At 39.2% G+C, this 14,377-nt stretch overlaps 1 protein-coding gene across 2 annotated transcripts in view; it reads right to left on the bottom strand.

Moving 5' to 3' along the window:
- LOC122557879 (bestrophin-2-like) overlaps nucleotides 1–14,377 on the bottom strand; it is a 42,272-nt gene that overhangs the window by 21,949 nt on the left and 5,946 nt on the right. Inside the window, exons 1-6 of one of the 2 annotated variants that reach the window (XM_043706045.1) lie at nucleotides 12,158–12,233; nucleotides 10,526–10,654; nucleotides 8,690–8,923; nucleotides 7,500–7,654; nucleotides 1,626–1,703; nucleotides 425–577 (exon numbers count right to left, since the gene is read on the bottom strand). In XM_043706045.1, coding sequence (XP_043561980.1) covers nucleotides 425–577; nucleotides 1,626–1,703; nucleotides 7,500–7,654; nucleotides 8,690–8,873 — 570 coding nt within the window. In that variant the 5' untranslated portion in view covers nucleotides 8,874–8,923; nucleotides 10,526–10,654; nucleotides 12,158–12,233. Of the gene's footprint in view, nucleotides 1–424; nucleotides 578–1,625; nucleotides 1,704–7,499; nucleotides 7,655–8,689; nucleotides 8,924–10,525; nucleotides 10,655–12,157; nucleotides 12,253–14,377 lie in introns of those variants that run through there. The other variant, XM_043706044.1, reaches the window with a different exon arrangement.

Genomic DNA, 14,377 nt, shown 5'->3' with positions numbered 1-14,377 from the left:
TCTAGGGTACCTCAGCTATTCTTCATGTGTCAATCTGAAGAAAGGTTATCAATAGGAAATCAAACATAATAAGGCATAAAAATATTCTCATTTATTGGCCCGAGGCATGTACTATGGCAACTCTGGCTGAATTTTGTTTCTTCTCTTGTCTCTACTTCTACCCTTAGCACAGGAGTGTGGAGATGTTGTATTATGACTGCTATTCTGGATGAGATTCCCTAATGTAGCACAGGTTGGATTCGGAACCTCAGGCTTACCTGTATGACTCAGTCCAGCACAGTGTGGTGCATTTATCAACCATCCATCTGGGGATTTACTAACAGGGTTTCTGAGAAGGCCTCTCATTCTCTGACATCCACGAAATATTCAATCAAGATTACACACCTGTTAATTATTTCATATTGCATCCAGTTTGAGACATTACCTTAAGCCAACCAGCATAGAAGAAAAACTGCAACAAGGTGAAGACGGGGATGTAGAGGTCAAGCTCATGGCCTGCATAACCCTGACTTGGATCGAGAAACTGCCGACCAATTAGGCAGGCCAGAAAGAAGCTGTAAACAGCAATAGTCACAACCTGGGATATAATAAACACAAATAGGAAGATGAATGCAATTTAGGTCCACCATTACAGCTAGAATCAGAGCCTGTTGTCTTTTTTATTTTACAAATCAATCATATAATTACTTCATGGAAGTTTTAATTTATGATTGTTTGTGAACAAGAATCATTCACAGCTTTTCCAGCAACTAAGAATAGTCTAACAAATATACTGCTTTAGCCAAGAGCAGAATCAATCTGCCCTATACCTCTCCTTTGCTAATTTGGAGCTATCAGGTTTTGATGTTGACACTGTTAATAGTTACGATGATGTGCAGTCTACATTGCATGGAGAATTAATAAACATTCAAATTTTTAATCATGTCGGTCTTAAATATATCAGTGAGCTGTAAATCCTGTCCAGTTTGATTTAGAGCTACCTCAGGTTAAACCTGCATAAATATCTAACTTTATGATAAACTATTAAGATGCAGATGTAGATTTCCTAAAATCAAAACGACTACTTCATCTTTTGCATTACAGCTGTTTATCTTTCAAGGAAGGGTAAAGTGCTGTCAGGCTGACATTGTTTTTATTCATTCCTGAGATACAAGCTACTCTGGCCAAGCCAGCATTTATCATCAACTGCTCAAAGATTCAACCACATGGCTGTGGGTCTGGGGTCACGTGTAGACTAGACTATGTAAGCATGGCAAATTTTCTTCCCTAAAGGATGTTGGTGGCCGGGAGGGATTTTAACAATAATTGACAGTGGTTACATGTAACCAACTTTTTAAAACAAACATTGACATCTGCTGTTAAGGGATTTGAACCTGTATCTCCAGAACATAATCTACAGAGATTACCATTACATCACAACTTACCTGTGCTTGTGCTGATATCAAATCGTAGCTACAAATCCTCGGAAGCTACAGCAGGAAGTATTTTTCCTTCTTGTTAGAATTATCAAAAGTGAGACAAAACAGTAAACCTGCCCAATCTGTCAGCCTCAGTTACACTCTTTATGTGTGGAGTGGTGTATCTGCCCAAAGCAGCTCTAATTCACCCAAATCTGTGAATCTTACCTGTGTGTAAACAAGTGGGACACTGATCCAGTCGTAACTGTACAGCTTCTCACACTGGCTGCGCAAGTTATTCACCTCCTGTAGGAACAACACAGTTAGATGTACAGTGAACCTATCCCCACTTCTCAATTTCCAAAATAAGAACATTGCAACATGTATGGTTCCATTGCATTCTTCCTTCATCTGATGAGTAGTTTCAAAGTGGTCCTTAGAATACTGATCATGCTGTTCCTTTTTGCAACGCCTGCTCACCCTGCATCATCACATTCTTTTAGCTTGCTGTGAACGGAACTGAGATCTGATTTGATTTCGATGTTGCTCACTCTTTAAGATACAGAATTTCCCGATTTGATGTTAGGTGACCTACTCAATTTACTTGTTGTATCATAACTAGAGTTTACCTGTAGTTGGATTGCACCACAATCAATCACTCCTATTGTAACAAATCCCTCCTTCCATCTCTCCCTCACTGCAAACTGATGAAGCCCCTCTAAAATGTGCTCAGGTTCTGAAATCTGATTCCTATCAATGGCCACAGATGCAGGTTTGGGGTAGAGTGTTGAAACTTCAGAATTTCACTTTTGAGCTTGGGAATCTGAGGTTCATGCAAAATAAAGCTGAGGTATAACATTTGGGCTAACAGTATGGTGCCAAAGGCTTGTTCATGGCCACAAGCCCAAGTTCCCTGAGGCATATGGCAGTACTCAACTGGAGAACACATTGAGAGGTCCAAAGGGAAGCAAAAAAGCAACACCATCTTTGAATCATTGGGCAGGGAAAGACGATCACTTTAACCTAATCAACTCGGCAAGAAACTGATGGCATCAAGTGTGTTTTTCACACCCCACCAGAAGAAATTGAAAATAAAATGTAGCAGGATTTTAAAACAGGCAGCTGACCTGATTGTGTTTGGTTCCTGCTGAGTGTTAGGTTAAAATTCCATAGCTGCATTAATCAAAATGCGAGAGAGGCAGCCATCTCGGGAAAAAGTTACAGAAAGTCGAAGTACTCATCAGATTTTTACTGATGTAGATAAGGATTTTTAATGCTTGTTTTGATCAAAAATTTAAGGTGGCTCAAATTCAAGAATAAACGTAGTTGAAAAGTGCAGGATGAACTCAGAAAAAACAAAGCCAGTTTTTATTTTGAACAACATTCAATTGCAAACAAACCAATGACAGAACTTATGAGGTACAATAAATCTTCAATGGCAAATAGCAATGATTAAAAATTCATAGGCCATCACATTACGGATGTAAAAGAATTGAGGTGCCACCATTAAAGTTTCAGGATTTAAGGTGGAAGTTAAAGCACTGTACCTCAAAGTTAGTAATCTCTGAATTACAGTATTGCATATTAGTGAGTTTAAGAGCAGCAAGTTAGGAAAGAATGACATGTGATTGGGAAATAGCACAAGATAGAGATCTTAAGATTCTTGAGGCTTCGGGGCCTGTTCTGGGGCAGGAAGACCTGTACATGGCACATGTACAGAAATCAATCGGAACTTTGGATCTCTGTGGGAGATTGACTAGGATGGAGATTTAAATTTGGCAGGGGAGTACCAGGATGAAACAGAATGGAGTAGATACAGGATGTTGAGAGAACTCAGAATGAGAAACATCAGTATAAAGAGGAGTTCAGAAATGGGAGGGAAGAGACTGGGGGAAATGAGGTTAGGCTATTGTGGGTTTGAGTGCATGTGAGTGAAAGAAATTGATGAATTGCTGGGACAACTAGCCATATGGGATAGAGTGACAATTACAAAGACTTAACTTAAACAGGGCAAGAAAAGTGCAATGAATATTCCTGTGTATGAAGGAAAGATAGTAAAGGCAAAATGGAGGAGGCTAGTAGTACTTATCAAATACACTGTGACAAAAACAGCAAGGAAGGATGTATTTTGAGGTTCAGAGGAGTAATCTATTTGGCTAGAATGATGGAACAATAGATGAGCTATTATACTATGGGGTATATGCTGTGAGACACTAAATTGTGGGAAGGAGATGATGGAGTAACTATGCAGACAAATTTGAGAAAGTTGCAATAACCTTGAAGCAACAATAATAGGGGCACAGCAATTATACTAGACTAGAAAGCTAAAGATGGGGACGAATTTCTATAAGGTAAACAGGAAAACATTCTTGACTAATATTTAACTAGGCCAATAAGGAAGGAAACAGTGCTGAATATAATTTTGGTGATTGAAGTGGCAAAGTTCCAATGGGACAGCACTTGGAAAACAAGGATCACAATATCATGCAATTTAAAGTAGTTATGATGAAGGACATGGAAAGATAAAATGGGAATATATTCACCTGGTGAAGGGCTATTTTTGGTTGGTTGAAAAGGGATTTGGCCCAGATTGAATAGAATTAAAAGTTAGCAGGTAAAACATGAAATGGGAAATAGAAAGCCTTTAAAGAGAAGATGGTACAGGTTCAGAATGGATGCACGGGGGGTGAGAAGGGGAGGAAGAAATGGCATCCAAAATTGCAAATCCAAGGGTGAATAAAGCAATTGAGTTTAAACTTAAAAAGAAAACGGAGATTTAGAATAAATATTTAGAATTGCAAGTTCAGTTCTGAAAAAAAGGTCACTGGTCTCGAAACATTTTCTCAGCATGCTTTCTACAGACACTGCTAGATCTACTGAATTTCTCCAGCAATATTTGTTTATGTGAGTATTAGCAAACCAGTCAGTATGGGTTGGTCAGCCTAAGATTAGCAAGGGGAAAGGTTTGAGACACGTTAATCTTGACAAGTTAATTTGGAGTGTGGGAGGATAGAATGCCAGTCACTTTCATGCTGTCGGTGGAATGCCTTTTTACCAAATTCTTCTGAACTGTTGTTAATCTAGGAACATAAGTAGACAGGAACAAGAAAAGGCCATTCATCCCTTGAGTCTGTTCCACTATTCAATGAGATCAATGGCTAATCTATGGCCTAACTCCTTAGACAAGCCTTTGATCCATATCCCTCAATAGTTTTGTTTAACAAAAATTTATCTTAGCTCAGATTTAAAATTAACAAGTTAACTCTATTTCTCTGCACAGATATTGTCTGCCTGCTGAGATTTTTTCAGCTTTATTAACTTTTATTATTAATGCAGTGTTGTTGCTGGACCATTATTCTTTTTGATATGTATTAACGACCTGAGCTGAAGGTTTGTGGATGATGTGAAACTCAGAGACAATAGTAATAAATACTTGACAAGGCTGTATAGTGACAGACTTTCATCGGCTGATGAAATGGCAGATGATATTTAATATAGAGAAGTGTGAAATGATCACATTTGGTAGGAAGTGTGAGGAGAAGTAATGTAATCTAAATGGTGCACTGAGAGGTTGTCAGAACAAAAATCCTTGAACGTAGCAAAAGTAAGTTGCAAAGGCCGTTCATTAATTTATAAACAGAGACAAAACACAAAAACAAGGAAATTTTGGTCAATGTCACGAAAAACTGATTCGCCCACAGCAGGAGCAGTGCAGAGTAATTTTCGCCACCACACCTTACAGTCAAGGCCTTGGAATGTGTGCTGAAGAGATTTCCTAGAACCTTATGTGTGCTCTAGCTGAAGGTGACCTTGGCTCATTGTCTGCTGTTGTTCACTCTCAACTGTTTTCTCGGCAGTTTTTTTTGGCAGTGGTAATTTTCCATTGCTTTCCACATCCAGAAGAAAAGAGGCAAGTTTGAAAAGTACATTAGCTGGATCAGGTATTAAACCGAAACTGTTGACTTTATTCTGAACCACAATTAGTTATCCAGGCAACTGTGCTAACTAGTTCTATGCTGGAAGAACATCAGGAATCCAAGACTTCAGTACATATGGGGGCACTGGTGAAACTGGAGTTTGGTCTCCTTAGAGCAGAGCAAGTTAAGAGAAAACTTATAAAAGTACTCAAAGTCAGAGCAAATGAAGGTAAAGTCCTGTGGCAGTAGGGTTAGTAAGCAGAGTATACAGATTTATAATAATTGCAAAAAGACCAAGAGATGTTGGAAAAAACACAGGCAGCAATGAACTCTGATCTGGACTGCATTGCCTGAAAGATTAGTGGAAGCATATTCAACACGAACTTTACAACAGAATTGAATAAATACTTGAAATAATAAAAGGGCCAGGGGATCATTAAGGCAATGGGACTATTTGAGGACTTTTCAAAGAGCTATCACGGACACAATACACTAAATGGCTCCCTTCTGTGTTGCATCATTCCAATAATTCAATGATAGTAGAAGTAATGTTACATAAATATTCATAAAAGCAAAATACTGCCAAGATATTTAAGCAGTAAAATAAATTCATAGTATTTGTACTTGCGGTACGTGCCAAAAATGTTGTCAGAAAATCAATGTTTAATGTTGCACATTGCTGCCATCGTGATGTGTAAATATTTCCAAAGTCTGAATGTAAGTTTGAAAGTCTACTTGAACTGTGCTCATAATTTAGTGTATCCAGCTTGTTAGAGTTGCTATAGCTCTGATTGATATTGTTCAACATGCATCCTAAGTAAGCAATGTGTGTTTAACTCTGAGACCTGATTTTTGGCAATAAAAGCATTAAGGAATATGTTCAAGTTTTTTTTTCCCTGCTCAAAACTGATTAAACAAAAGATAAAACAAAATCTATGAATTATTCCTGAAAACTGGTGGAAACTGATTTTAAAGAAACCAACATATAAATGATGGGTAGATGGACAGACAGGTAAATAGATATGTTGTGCAGAGCCAGTAATGGTTACGAATATTTCTTATTGGGTACGATTCAAACCTAAAGATTTGAGTTCAACTCTAAGATACGATTGTCATTTTTTTTTGCTACAGGATAGATCAGAGAGATAAGAATAAGGATTGCAGATATGGAATCATAAGCGACAATAATTCAGAGTTGGGTAAAAATTAAACTTCTGCATTATAAATTAGATTTATGATCTGTGATTTACATTTTATAAATTTTTGTGTAACCCATTTAAGAGCAGATTAAAAAGAAAGCATGATGGTGACTCTAAGCATCTAAGAACTGTTTGCCCTTAGGAAAGAATGAGTTGGTCAATCTGGGCCATGTTTATGTACATCAGAGGAGCACTACAAAGTGCCTAGGGACATGTTACTTGAAATTCTTTGGCTGAATTTCCATTTCTTTTGGCCTAAATCGTCCACAATGGCAATTTCGCCATTGTTAAGATCATGTTCCCAAAGATCGATCACTGAAAAGTCCCCTGACTGAGAAAGTAGGCTCATAATTAAGGCCCGATGATGCAAGTAGGAACCCAATGGCTATTTTGAGTTCAGAATAGGCAAAGTAAGTGTGTAATTTGTTAGGGTCAGAATGAGCAGCCTGAGCTGCCGGTGCTGGAGCTGGTGGGCTGCCCCACTTATTCAATCTGTTGTAACCTCACTGATTGCCTCAGTAGCTGCCGATAGTGAGGCCAGGACACCAAGACGATCTCTGTTCAGGGCAAGGTCTACTCCATGATCTTCAGTGCACACTTGAGTCCATCCTCCAACCTAAGTGAGATGGTTACTTTTGTACTAATGTTATAGTAAGGGGTCCACACTCATGAGAAACTGGGTGAGATGCCAAAACCCATTTTCTCAATGAGTCTTTCAACCAGTAGTGGAAAATATTGCTAATATTTCAGCTGGTATCCATCTGAGCCCATGTGTCTGTGATAAATTTCCTGTATAACTTCCCTTCATTTTAAGCGTTCACATTTTATCTATTACTCCCTTATTCCCACTCACTTCTCTGAAAGTTAAAAATAGCGGAGTTGTAAAAAAAATCATTTGGGATATGATTTCACCCAAGGAAGGTGCTGGCAGGTGTCAGATGTGTCTGAAGGAAGGGAAAAGGTTGCAACAGGGTGAAGATACTCACTCTGAAGATATGGGCCAGAGACACATAGTCACTGATTCGGTCTTCCTGCCTTGCTTTCACCGCAAGGTTGACGAACCACACACAGGGAACCCAGAATTTATTGTGAGGAGAATTCAGGCTCTCAAACTTCTTGTGCTCATCTGGAGTCATAAAACCTGGAAACACAAAGATGACAGGCAAAGGACAGGGTGAGGAAATTGCTTTTTCATTTATTATATAGTTGGTGTACTCCATGTCTGGGATTTATGGGAAACAGTCCATTATTTCTCATGGGGTGGAAATTAAACACTGGTGAGCTCAAAAGTGCAAAGCCTGGCAAACAATTCTATCCAGTTATACTTGCTCCTTTCCCGGTGGCATAAATTCAAGCTGAAGGCTGGCTGCCTTAAAATGACTCATTCAAGTGCTAATTTTAAATTTGGGAACCGAGGTGGTGAGTATCTTTAAAATACTTCACTACTGGGACACCACAAACAAAACTCACTCCTGTTCTCATTCAACACTAACAGAAACAGTTGCAACATGGGTTGTTGAATGATTACGATTAGTGAAAATTTCAGTTGACCTGCCTCCTGTGTAACTCAGGGGTTCTGAGATCAACTATGCCCACAGCTGCTGCTCCAACGCAGACCAGAATAGGTCAGGGAATGAGCATGATACCCTCTATCTGTATGGCTTAAAGCTCAGTTGGATAGAGACTTCTTCCAGTCTTTCTGTGGCAGTGTTTCCCTTTTTTCCACTTTAACCCACCTCCTTTATCTTCCTGAGCTGACAATTTTTGCAGCTGAGACAGCAGATGTTTGGCTGACTGCTGCTAAAGTCTCCTGGACTGAGGATACACAAAGGACTGATTCTCATCTGTACAATCTGTCTTGCTCCTATCTGATACTCCCTCATCAGCCATTCCAGCTCACTGCTCTGATTTGCTTTTACCTTGTTTATTCTTTTCCAATCCTCTTCTGGTTTCTATTTTTGTGTCAGATATCTCCCCGCTCACTTCTCATTTCCCTTCGCACTTCTACTTCCACCTGCTCAACCTCCAATCCCCACAAATCCTCCATTCCCATTCTGATTCCCCAACCTCTTACTTATTTCTTCCCCTATTCCTCAGATGTATGTGGAGCTGTGCCTGGACTGGGGGCTCTAGCCCTGGGTTCTTCATGGTTAGCCACTGTGTAGTGTTTGCTCACCTGCTTCCATCATGTGCCTCATGGTTGGAAAGCGTTTGTAGACAGCAGTGCTGACTGAGCGGAAGGTGAGGATGGAGGCCAGGTTGGCATAGCGCATCAATGTTCTCCGCAGTATTCTGCCGTACTCATCCGTGCCTTGGACATGACAGGAAACAGTGCACATTAGGCGGTCCAACCATGGCATGCTCTGGTACTGGTTCCACCAGCGAGACACAACCAGACTCACGTAGAAACCTAAGGAAAGATATATATCATCACAGTGAGTAGCAAAGTAAAGTCTAGTGGTGGACTGGCTACCATCTGATATAAATCCTGTCTTGTAACATATTGCAGGTAAAAATCTCGATTGGGAACAAGGACAAAGGGGAAATACTGGTTATGCAATCAAATAGAGGGAGACAGCTCACAAGAAGGTTTGGAAAATTATTCCAAAGTGAAAAGACATAATGTTTCTGTCAAAACAAGGAGGACTGACCTGGGTTGGAATTTTCAAGCTGATCTATATGGCTTGCTTTCCAATAGACGGCCTGATTGGGAATGGAAATATTGAGCAACATAGGCAGGTCACAAACTATTTTCTTTTGTCTGCTTGTTGTATATAATGGATGTGAAAACAAAGTCCTCAGAAAGCTACAAACATACAAACTGCAAGACATTTTTTTTTACCAGCACTTAAAATCAGACAGTTGTCACATCATGATGTGGAAAGGTAGATGCACAAAGCAATGTTACTTTGGAACTGACCAGCAATGTGAATAATTATTTATTCTAATACAAGTTGAGCGGCAAATAGCCATTTGGGCTTTTCAATTTTTCAACACACAATTTAAAATTATATTCAGAAAATGAGAGATCATGAGTCTTATGAGTATCTCGACGTCTGATAACATTCTCAAAGAAATTAAAGGAAATTGTGAATGCATTGAATAATTGGAACAGAAATTCATTAAAATCAAAATAGTAGTCAGGGATAAATTAAAATTAGTGTGACAAGTACTTAGGGTTTGATAGTTTCCAGCTCTGGGTTTTAAAAGAAGTAGGTGAGAACATTAAATGTGATCAAATTATGATCTTCCAAAGTTTCTTCAGTTTGAAAACATTTCTTCAGATTGGAAACTGGTTAACCCAACATCAGATGTCAGGAAATTGGTAGACCCTATAATTAAGGACAGGGTGATGAAACACCCTAAAACTTCCAGGTGATCGGGGAGAGCTTGTGCAAACTTGTAAAGGATTGATTTTTTTGAAGAGGTGACTGGAATGATGACAGAGAAATGTGAGTTTATGCTAGTTCATCTGGACTTCCAGCGGGCATTCGAGAAAGTTTCTCTTAAGAAACTAGCAAACTTGAAACCCAGGGAATTGAATGCAAAAAAATTGACACTCTACTGAATTAGTTGAATGGTGGGACAGACAGAATGGGAATAGTAGGAAGACACTCTAATTGGCAGGATGTGACTACTGGTGTCCCATAAGAATCTGTGTTGCAGCCTCAATCATCGACCATATGTATAACTGACTTAGATGAAGGGGCAGAAAGTGGGATATCCAAATTTTCTGATCTGTCAATTGTGCAGAGATTTTGCAGACAGTGGCATAAAATTGTAAAATAATATTGATGGATTAACTGAATAGACAAAATTGTAGCAAATGAATCCCAAAGTCACCCACATTAAATCTAAAAGAGTTAGAACAGGTCATGTTCTAAATGCTGAAAAGCCGAATCAATGGAGGTTCAACACACATTTTGGGATTATGTTATTGTTTAGGTGCATTGATCAATAAAACGTCATGAGTAGGTAGAGAAAGTAATCAAAAGACTGATAGAATACTGACCTTGACATCTAGAGGATTAGAATATGAGAGGGTAGAAATCATGCTTTATCTGTACACAGTCCTGATTAGATCACACCGGGAGTACTGTGACCCATTGTGGGCACCACACCTGAGGAAGGATACCTTGGACTTGGAGGGAGTACAGAATATATTTATCAGAATTATATCTGGTTGCTAAATGTTAAATTTAAAGAAAGATTACATAAACTAAGATTTTACGTCCCCAATATTCAGAAGGTTAAGTGTGATTTGATGAAAGTCTTTAAGATTATAAATGAAATTAGATTAGAGAGAAACTGTTTCTGCTGGCTGTGCGATGTAGAATTATTGGAGTATAGTCAAAACATTAAAGCCAGATGTTTCTGGAGTGAAATTAGGAAATACTTCAACACAAAATGGATGATAAAAATTTGGAGTTCTCTTCCATAACTAGCAATTAATGTGAGATCTCTTGTTAATTTTAAACAGATTGCCAAAGTTTGTTATCCAAAGGTGTTTTCTTTGTGGAGTATGTCAATGGTGCTGGCTAGGCCAGTATTTATTGCCTTTTCCAAATTGTTCAGAAGAAGGCGGTGGTGAGCTGCATTCTTGAATCATTGTATGATAGTGTATGAGAGGTAGGCTCTGTTAGGAAGAGAGTTCCAGGATTTTGACCCAGCAACAGAGGGAATGGTAATACAGTTCCAAATCAAGATGGTGTATAGCTTGGCGGGGAATTTGCGATGCTCATATGCATCTGCAGCCCTTATCCTTCTATCTGGTAGAGGACGTGGATTTTGAAGAAAGAATTAAATGACACAGGCAAAGTGCAGCAGTTAAGTCACAGATCCACTGTGAGCTCCTTAAATGGTGGAACAGCTTTGAATGGCGAAATGCTTACTCCTATTCCTATGTTCCTATCTCAGCATTATTTCTCTACCTCAAGAGATAACATATAATATTGAAACATAGGAAGTCCTTAAAATATTGCCATTCTGTATTACCTGTCTGCTACCATCATTGATAAGGATCTCTAATCAAAATATATTTGCGTAGTAAGATGAAACCTTTGCCTGTTCTGGGGACAAGATTTGCCATAAGACACAACTGGACCAGTGAGTTGGCCAGAAGCAGCTACAGATGTTTTGTGGAGCTCGGTGTAGCGCTCCAACTTCCTTTGATTCCACGAGAGTCTATACTTCAGAAGGTTTAGGGATCTTTTTAGAGTGGCTGCTGGTTGGGCTGTTCAGGATATGGAAGCACAGACTGCAATAATGACCAAAGAATTTACCCATAGTGCTCTGAGAAAGGTGTAAGAAACTTCTTTTTATCAAAAACAGGCCGCCATTCACTTCAAATATTCCCAGGATTGTCTAAAACAGATCCCAGCCAATCTTGCAGTAGTTCAAATGCCTGTGCAGATGGAGTGTGAGTCTCTGTTTTGCTAAATAGGTTATTGTTGGTGGCTTGCTGTAAGACCACACAATGTGTCTAATGATGTTGAATTGAGGTCCCCCACATGAAAAGTGTTATACTGAGAACATATTTAGGGCAAATGATCTGAATGCATACTCTGCCAAAAAAAATTCATACCTTAATTTACAAGTGCAGGGAAGATCAAGAGAAAAGGCTGATAACGAATGGAATTCTTACCGAGCACAAATGACATTGGGATTAGGTCAGCATAATTGTTACAGTTGATGGCCATTTTCTCGAAGAAACGTTTTTGGCTTTCTTCCAGCATAAACCTGCACATATTCCAGGAATAAGTTCAAAATAACATAACTGCGAAGCAGAACTCACAACTTGCTCATTTTATATTTTTTTTTAGTGAAACCAAATGATCAGCCAAAATATACAGTCTTGAACAAGTAGACTTGGAAAGAGTAGATATATCAGTTAGTACTGGCTACTTGCCGCCTAGCTTGGATTTTAAAGGTTGTCTAGAGAGACAGAGAGAGAGGAAAGACAGGAGGTAATGAATTCCAGTTTTCATGTCATGCGAGGAAATCATAAACGGCTGAATTTTATGCTTTTTTGGATAAGTTCAAGTTGTGTTGGGTTTTTTGGAGTTTCTCGCTGCAAGGCCTACCAAACTTTCTCATCCTATTTTACTGAACTTAGCTCATCAATTATCTACCCCACTCCATGGTGTGTCTTACCACATACCTTTCCCAGTACAATTTGCCACCATGGATATCTGCCAAAAGACTGGCAGCCCTTTTGCCTGTTCTGTCTTTAAGACTCTGCAAAACACGCAGATGAGCACTAGCATTCCGATGCAGCCCCTGCACGACTAAGAATTTGTGTATAAGATGTCAGAAAAGTGGGGGGGGAGGGGGAGCCTGTGATTCTCCAACAGAAACCTGGAGGTCCTACCAGTCTGGCTTGAGATCACCACCTAGGTCAGTGTCATCTCTAGGGTGTGAGGGAACAGCCCGTCATGCAGACAGAAGAGAGTCTGATACTATTGAAGTTAACAAAACATTTAGCAAGCATTAATGAGTGTAATTTGGCATCTCAGCGTTGTGTCACTTGTGAAAAGAAGAAAAGGTGGAGCAAGATGATCTTGAGGTCAAAATTGTTCTTGTTGCACTTATGCACACATCTCATCATAGCCCATGTTGCTCACACCCCAATAAGATTCTAGTCATGGAATCTACAGGAGAGAATTATGTAACTTCTCACAAATAATTCTAGTGTTTACATTCCATAAGAGTTTTCAATTTCCTTCCTGCTCTCAAATCTCTCTGGCCCTGTGTTGCCTCTTAATTGAATTAGGCTCTCTCTGCATGCATCAATGTTATCCATCGTGTAGGAACAATGTGCTGAATGGCTTCCTCCTCCTTCATTCTGTCATTCTGCAATTTTTAACTTTTCTATGTGGCAGCAAGTTCCACATTTTCCTCACTCTGAAAGTAATTCCTCTGATAATATTCATATGTCAGTGGTTGTCATTTATTTAGGCCCAGTTCATTTACATCTTAGTCTTTTTCATATCCTCAGCCTGCTTATTATTTCCTGACAGTTACACCTCCTCAATTCTGATTCGAAATATTTCTGCACTACTGACACTAAGCGGTGATGCGATGAGTCTTGATTTCCACTGTGTCAGCAGGAATGAACAAGAAGGAGATTAAAGTTTCATAGAGAATCATTTGGCACACAAACGATTGACTCATCTTATCAAGTCTGTGCTAGCTGTCTGTGGAGCAGTCTAATCTTCCCCTTTGTATCCTCCTAGCCATACAAATTCATTTCCATCAAATCAACTTTCTTTTGAAATCATTAATTGTTTCTGACTCAAGCATTGTAACAGGCATTGAGTTTTAAATCATTACCACTGACCATGTGAAAAAGCTCTATCAGAAATTACCACCTATTTCACATACCCAAAATCTTAATTTTCTGACCTCACATTCTTGTATCATCAGCTAATGGGGGCAGATTTTCTTTGTCCGCCATTTTTAACCTGTCATTATTTTGTACATCTCCTGTGCAGCTTCAATCTAACCTTGTAGCTAAAATCCCTCAGCACTAGTCCTGCTGTGGTAAAACCCCTCTGCACCCTCTCAAAGATCTTCGCATCCTTCCAAAAGTACAGTGACCAGAACTAGGTGAAATATTCTAACTGCGACTCACTCGGGCTTTGTAAAGATTCAGCAAAACATTGATATTTATTTGTACTTAATACCTCTATATATGGAATCCAGGTTCCAATACAGAAAAAAAAAACACAGAAACTAGGAGCTGGATTTAGAGCAGGATACTTGGCCCTTTGAGGCTGCTATGCCACTCAGTATGATCATGGGTAGAGATGTGGAGGTCTACAGCACAGAGTAAAAGCCTTTTGGCTCATTGAGTCTATACCAA

This window comes from Chiloscyllium plagiosum, chromosome 16 (assembly GCF_004010195.1).
Source record: "Chiloscyllium plagiosum isolate BGI_BamShark_2017 chromosome 16, ASM401019v2, whole genome shotgun sequence".
NCBI lineage: Eukaryota > Metazoa > Chordata > Chondrichthyes > Orectolobiformes > Hemiscylliidae > Chiloscyllium > Chiloscyllium plagiosum.
The sequence above is the reverse complement of the archived record's forward strand: the minus strand, read 5'-3'. Positions and strand labels throughout refer to the sequence as shown.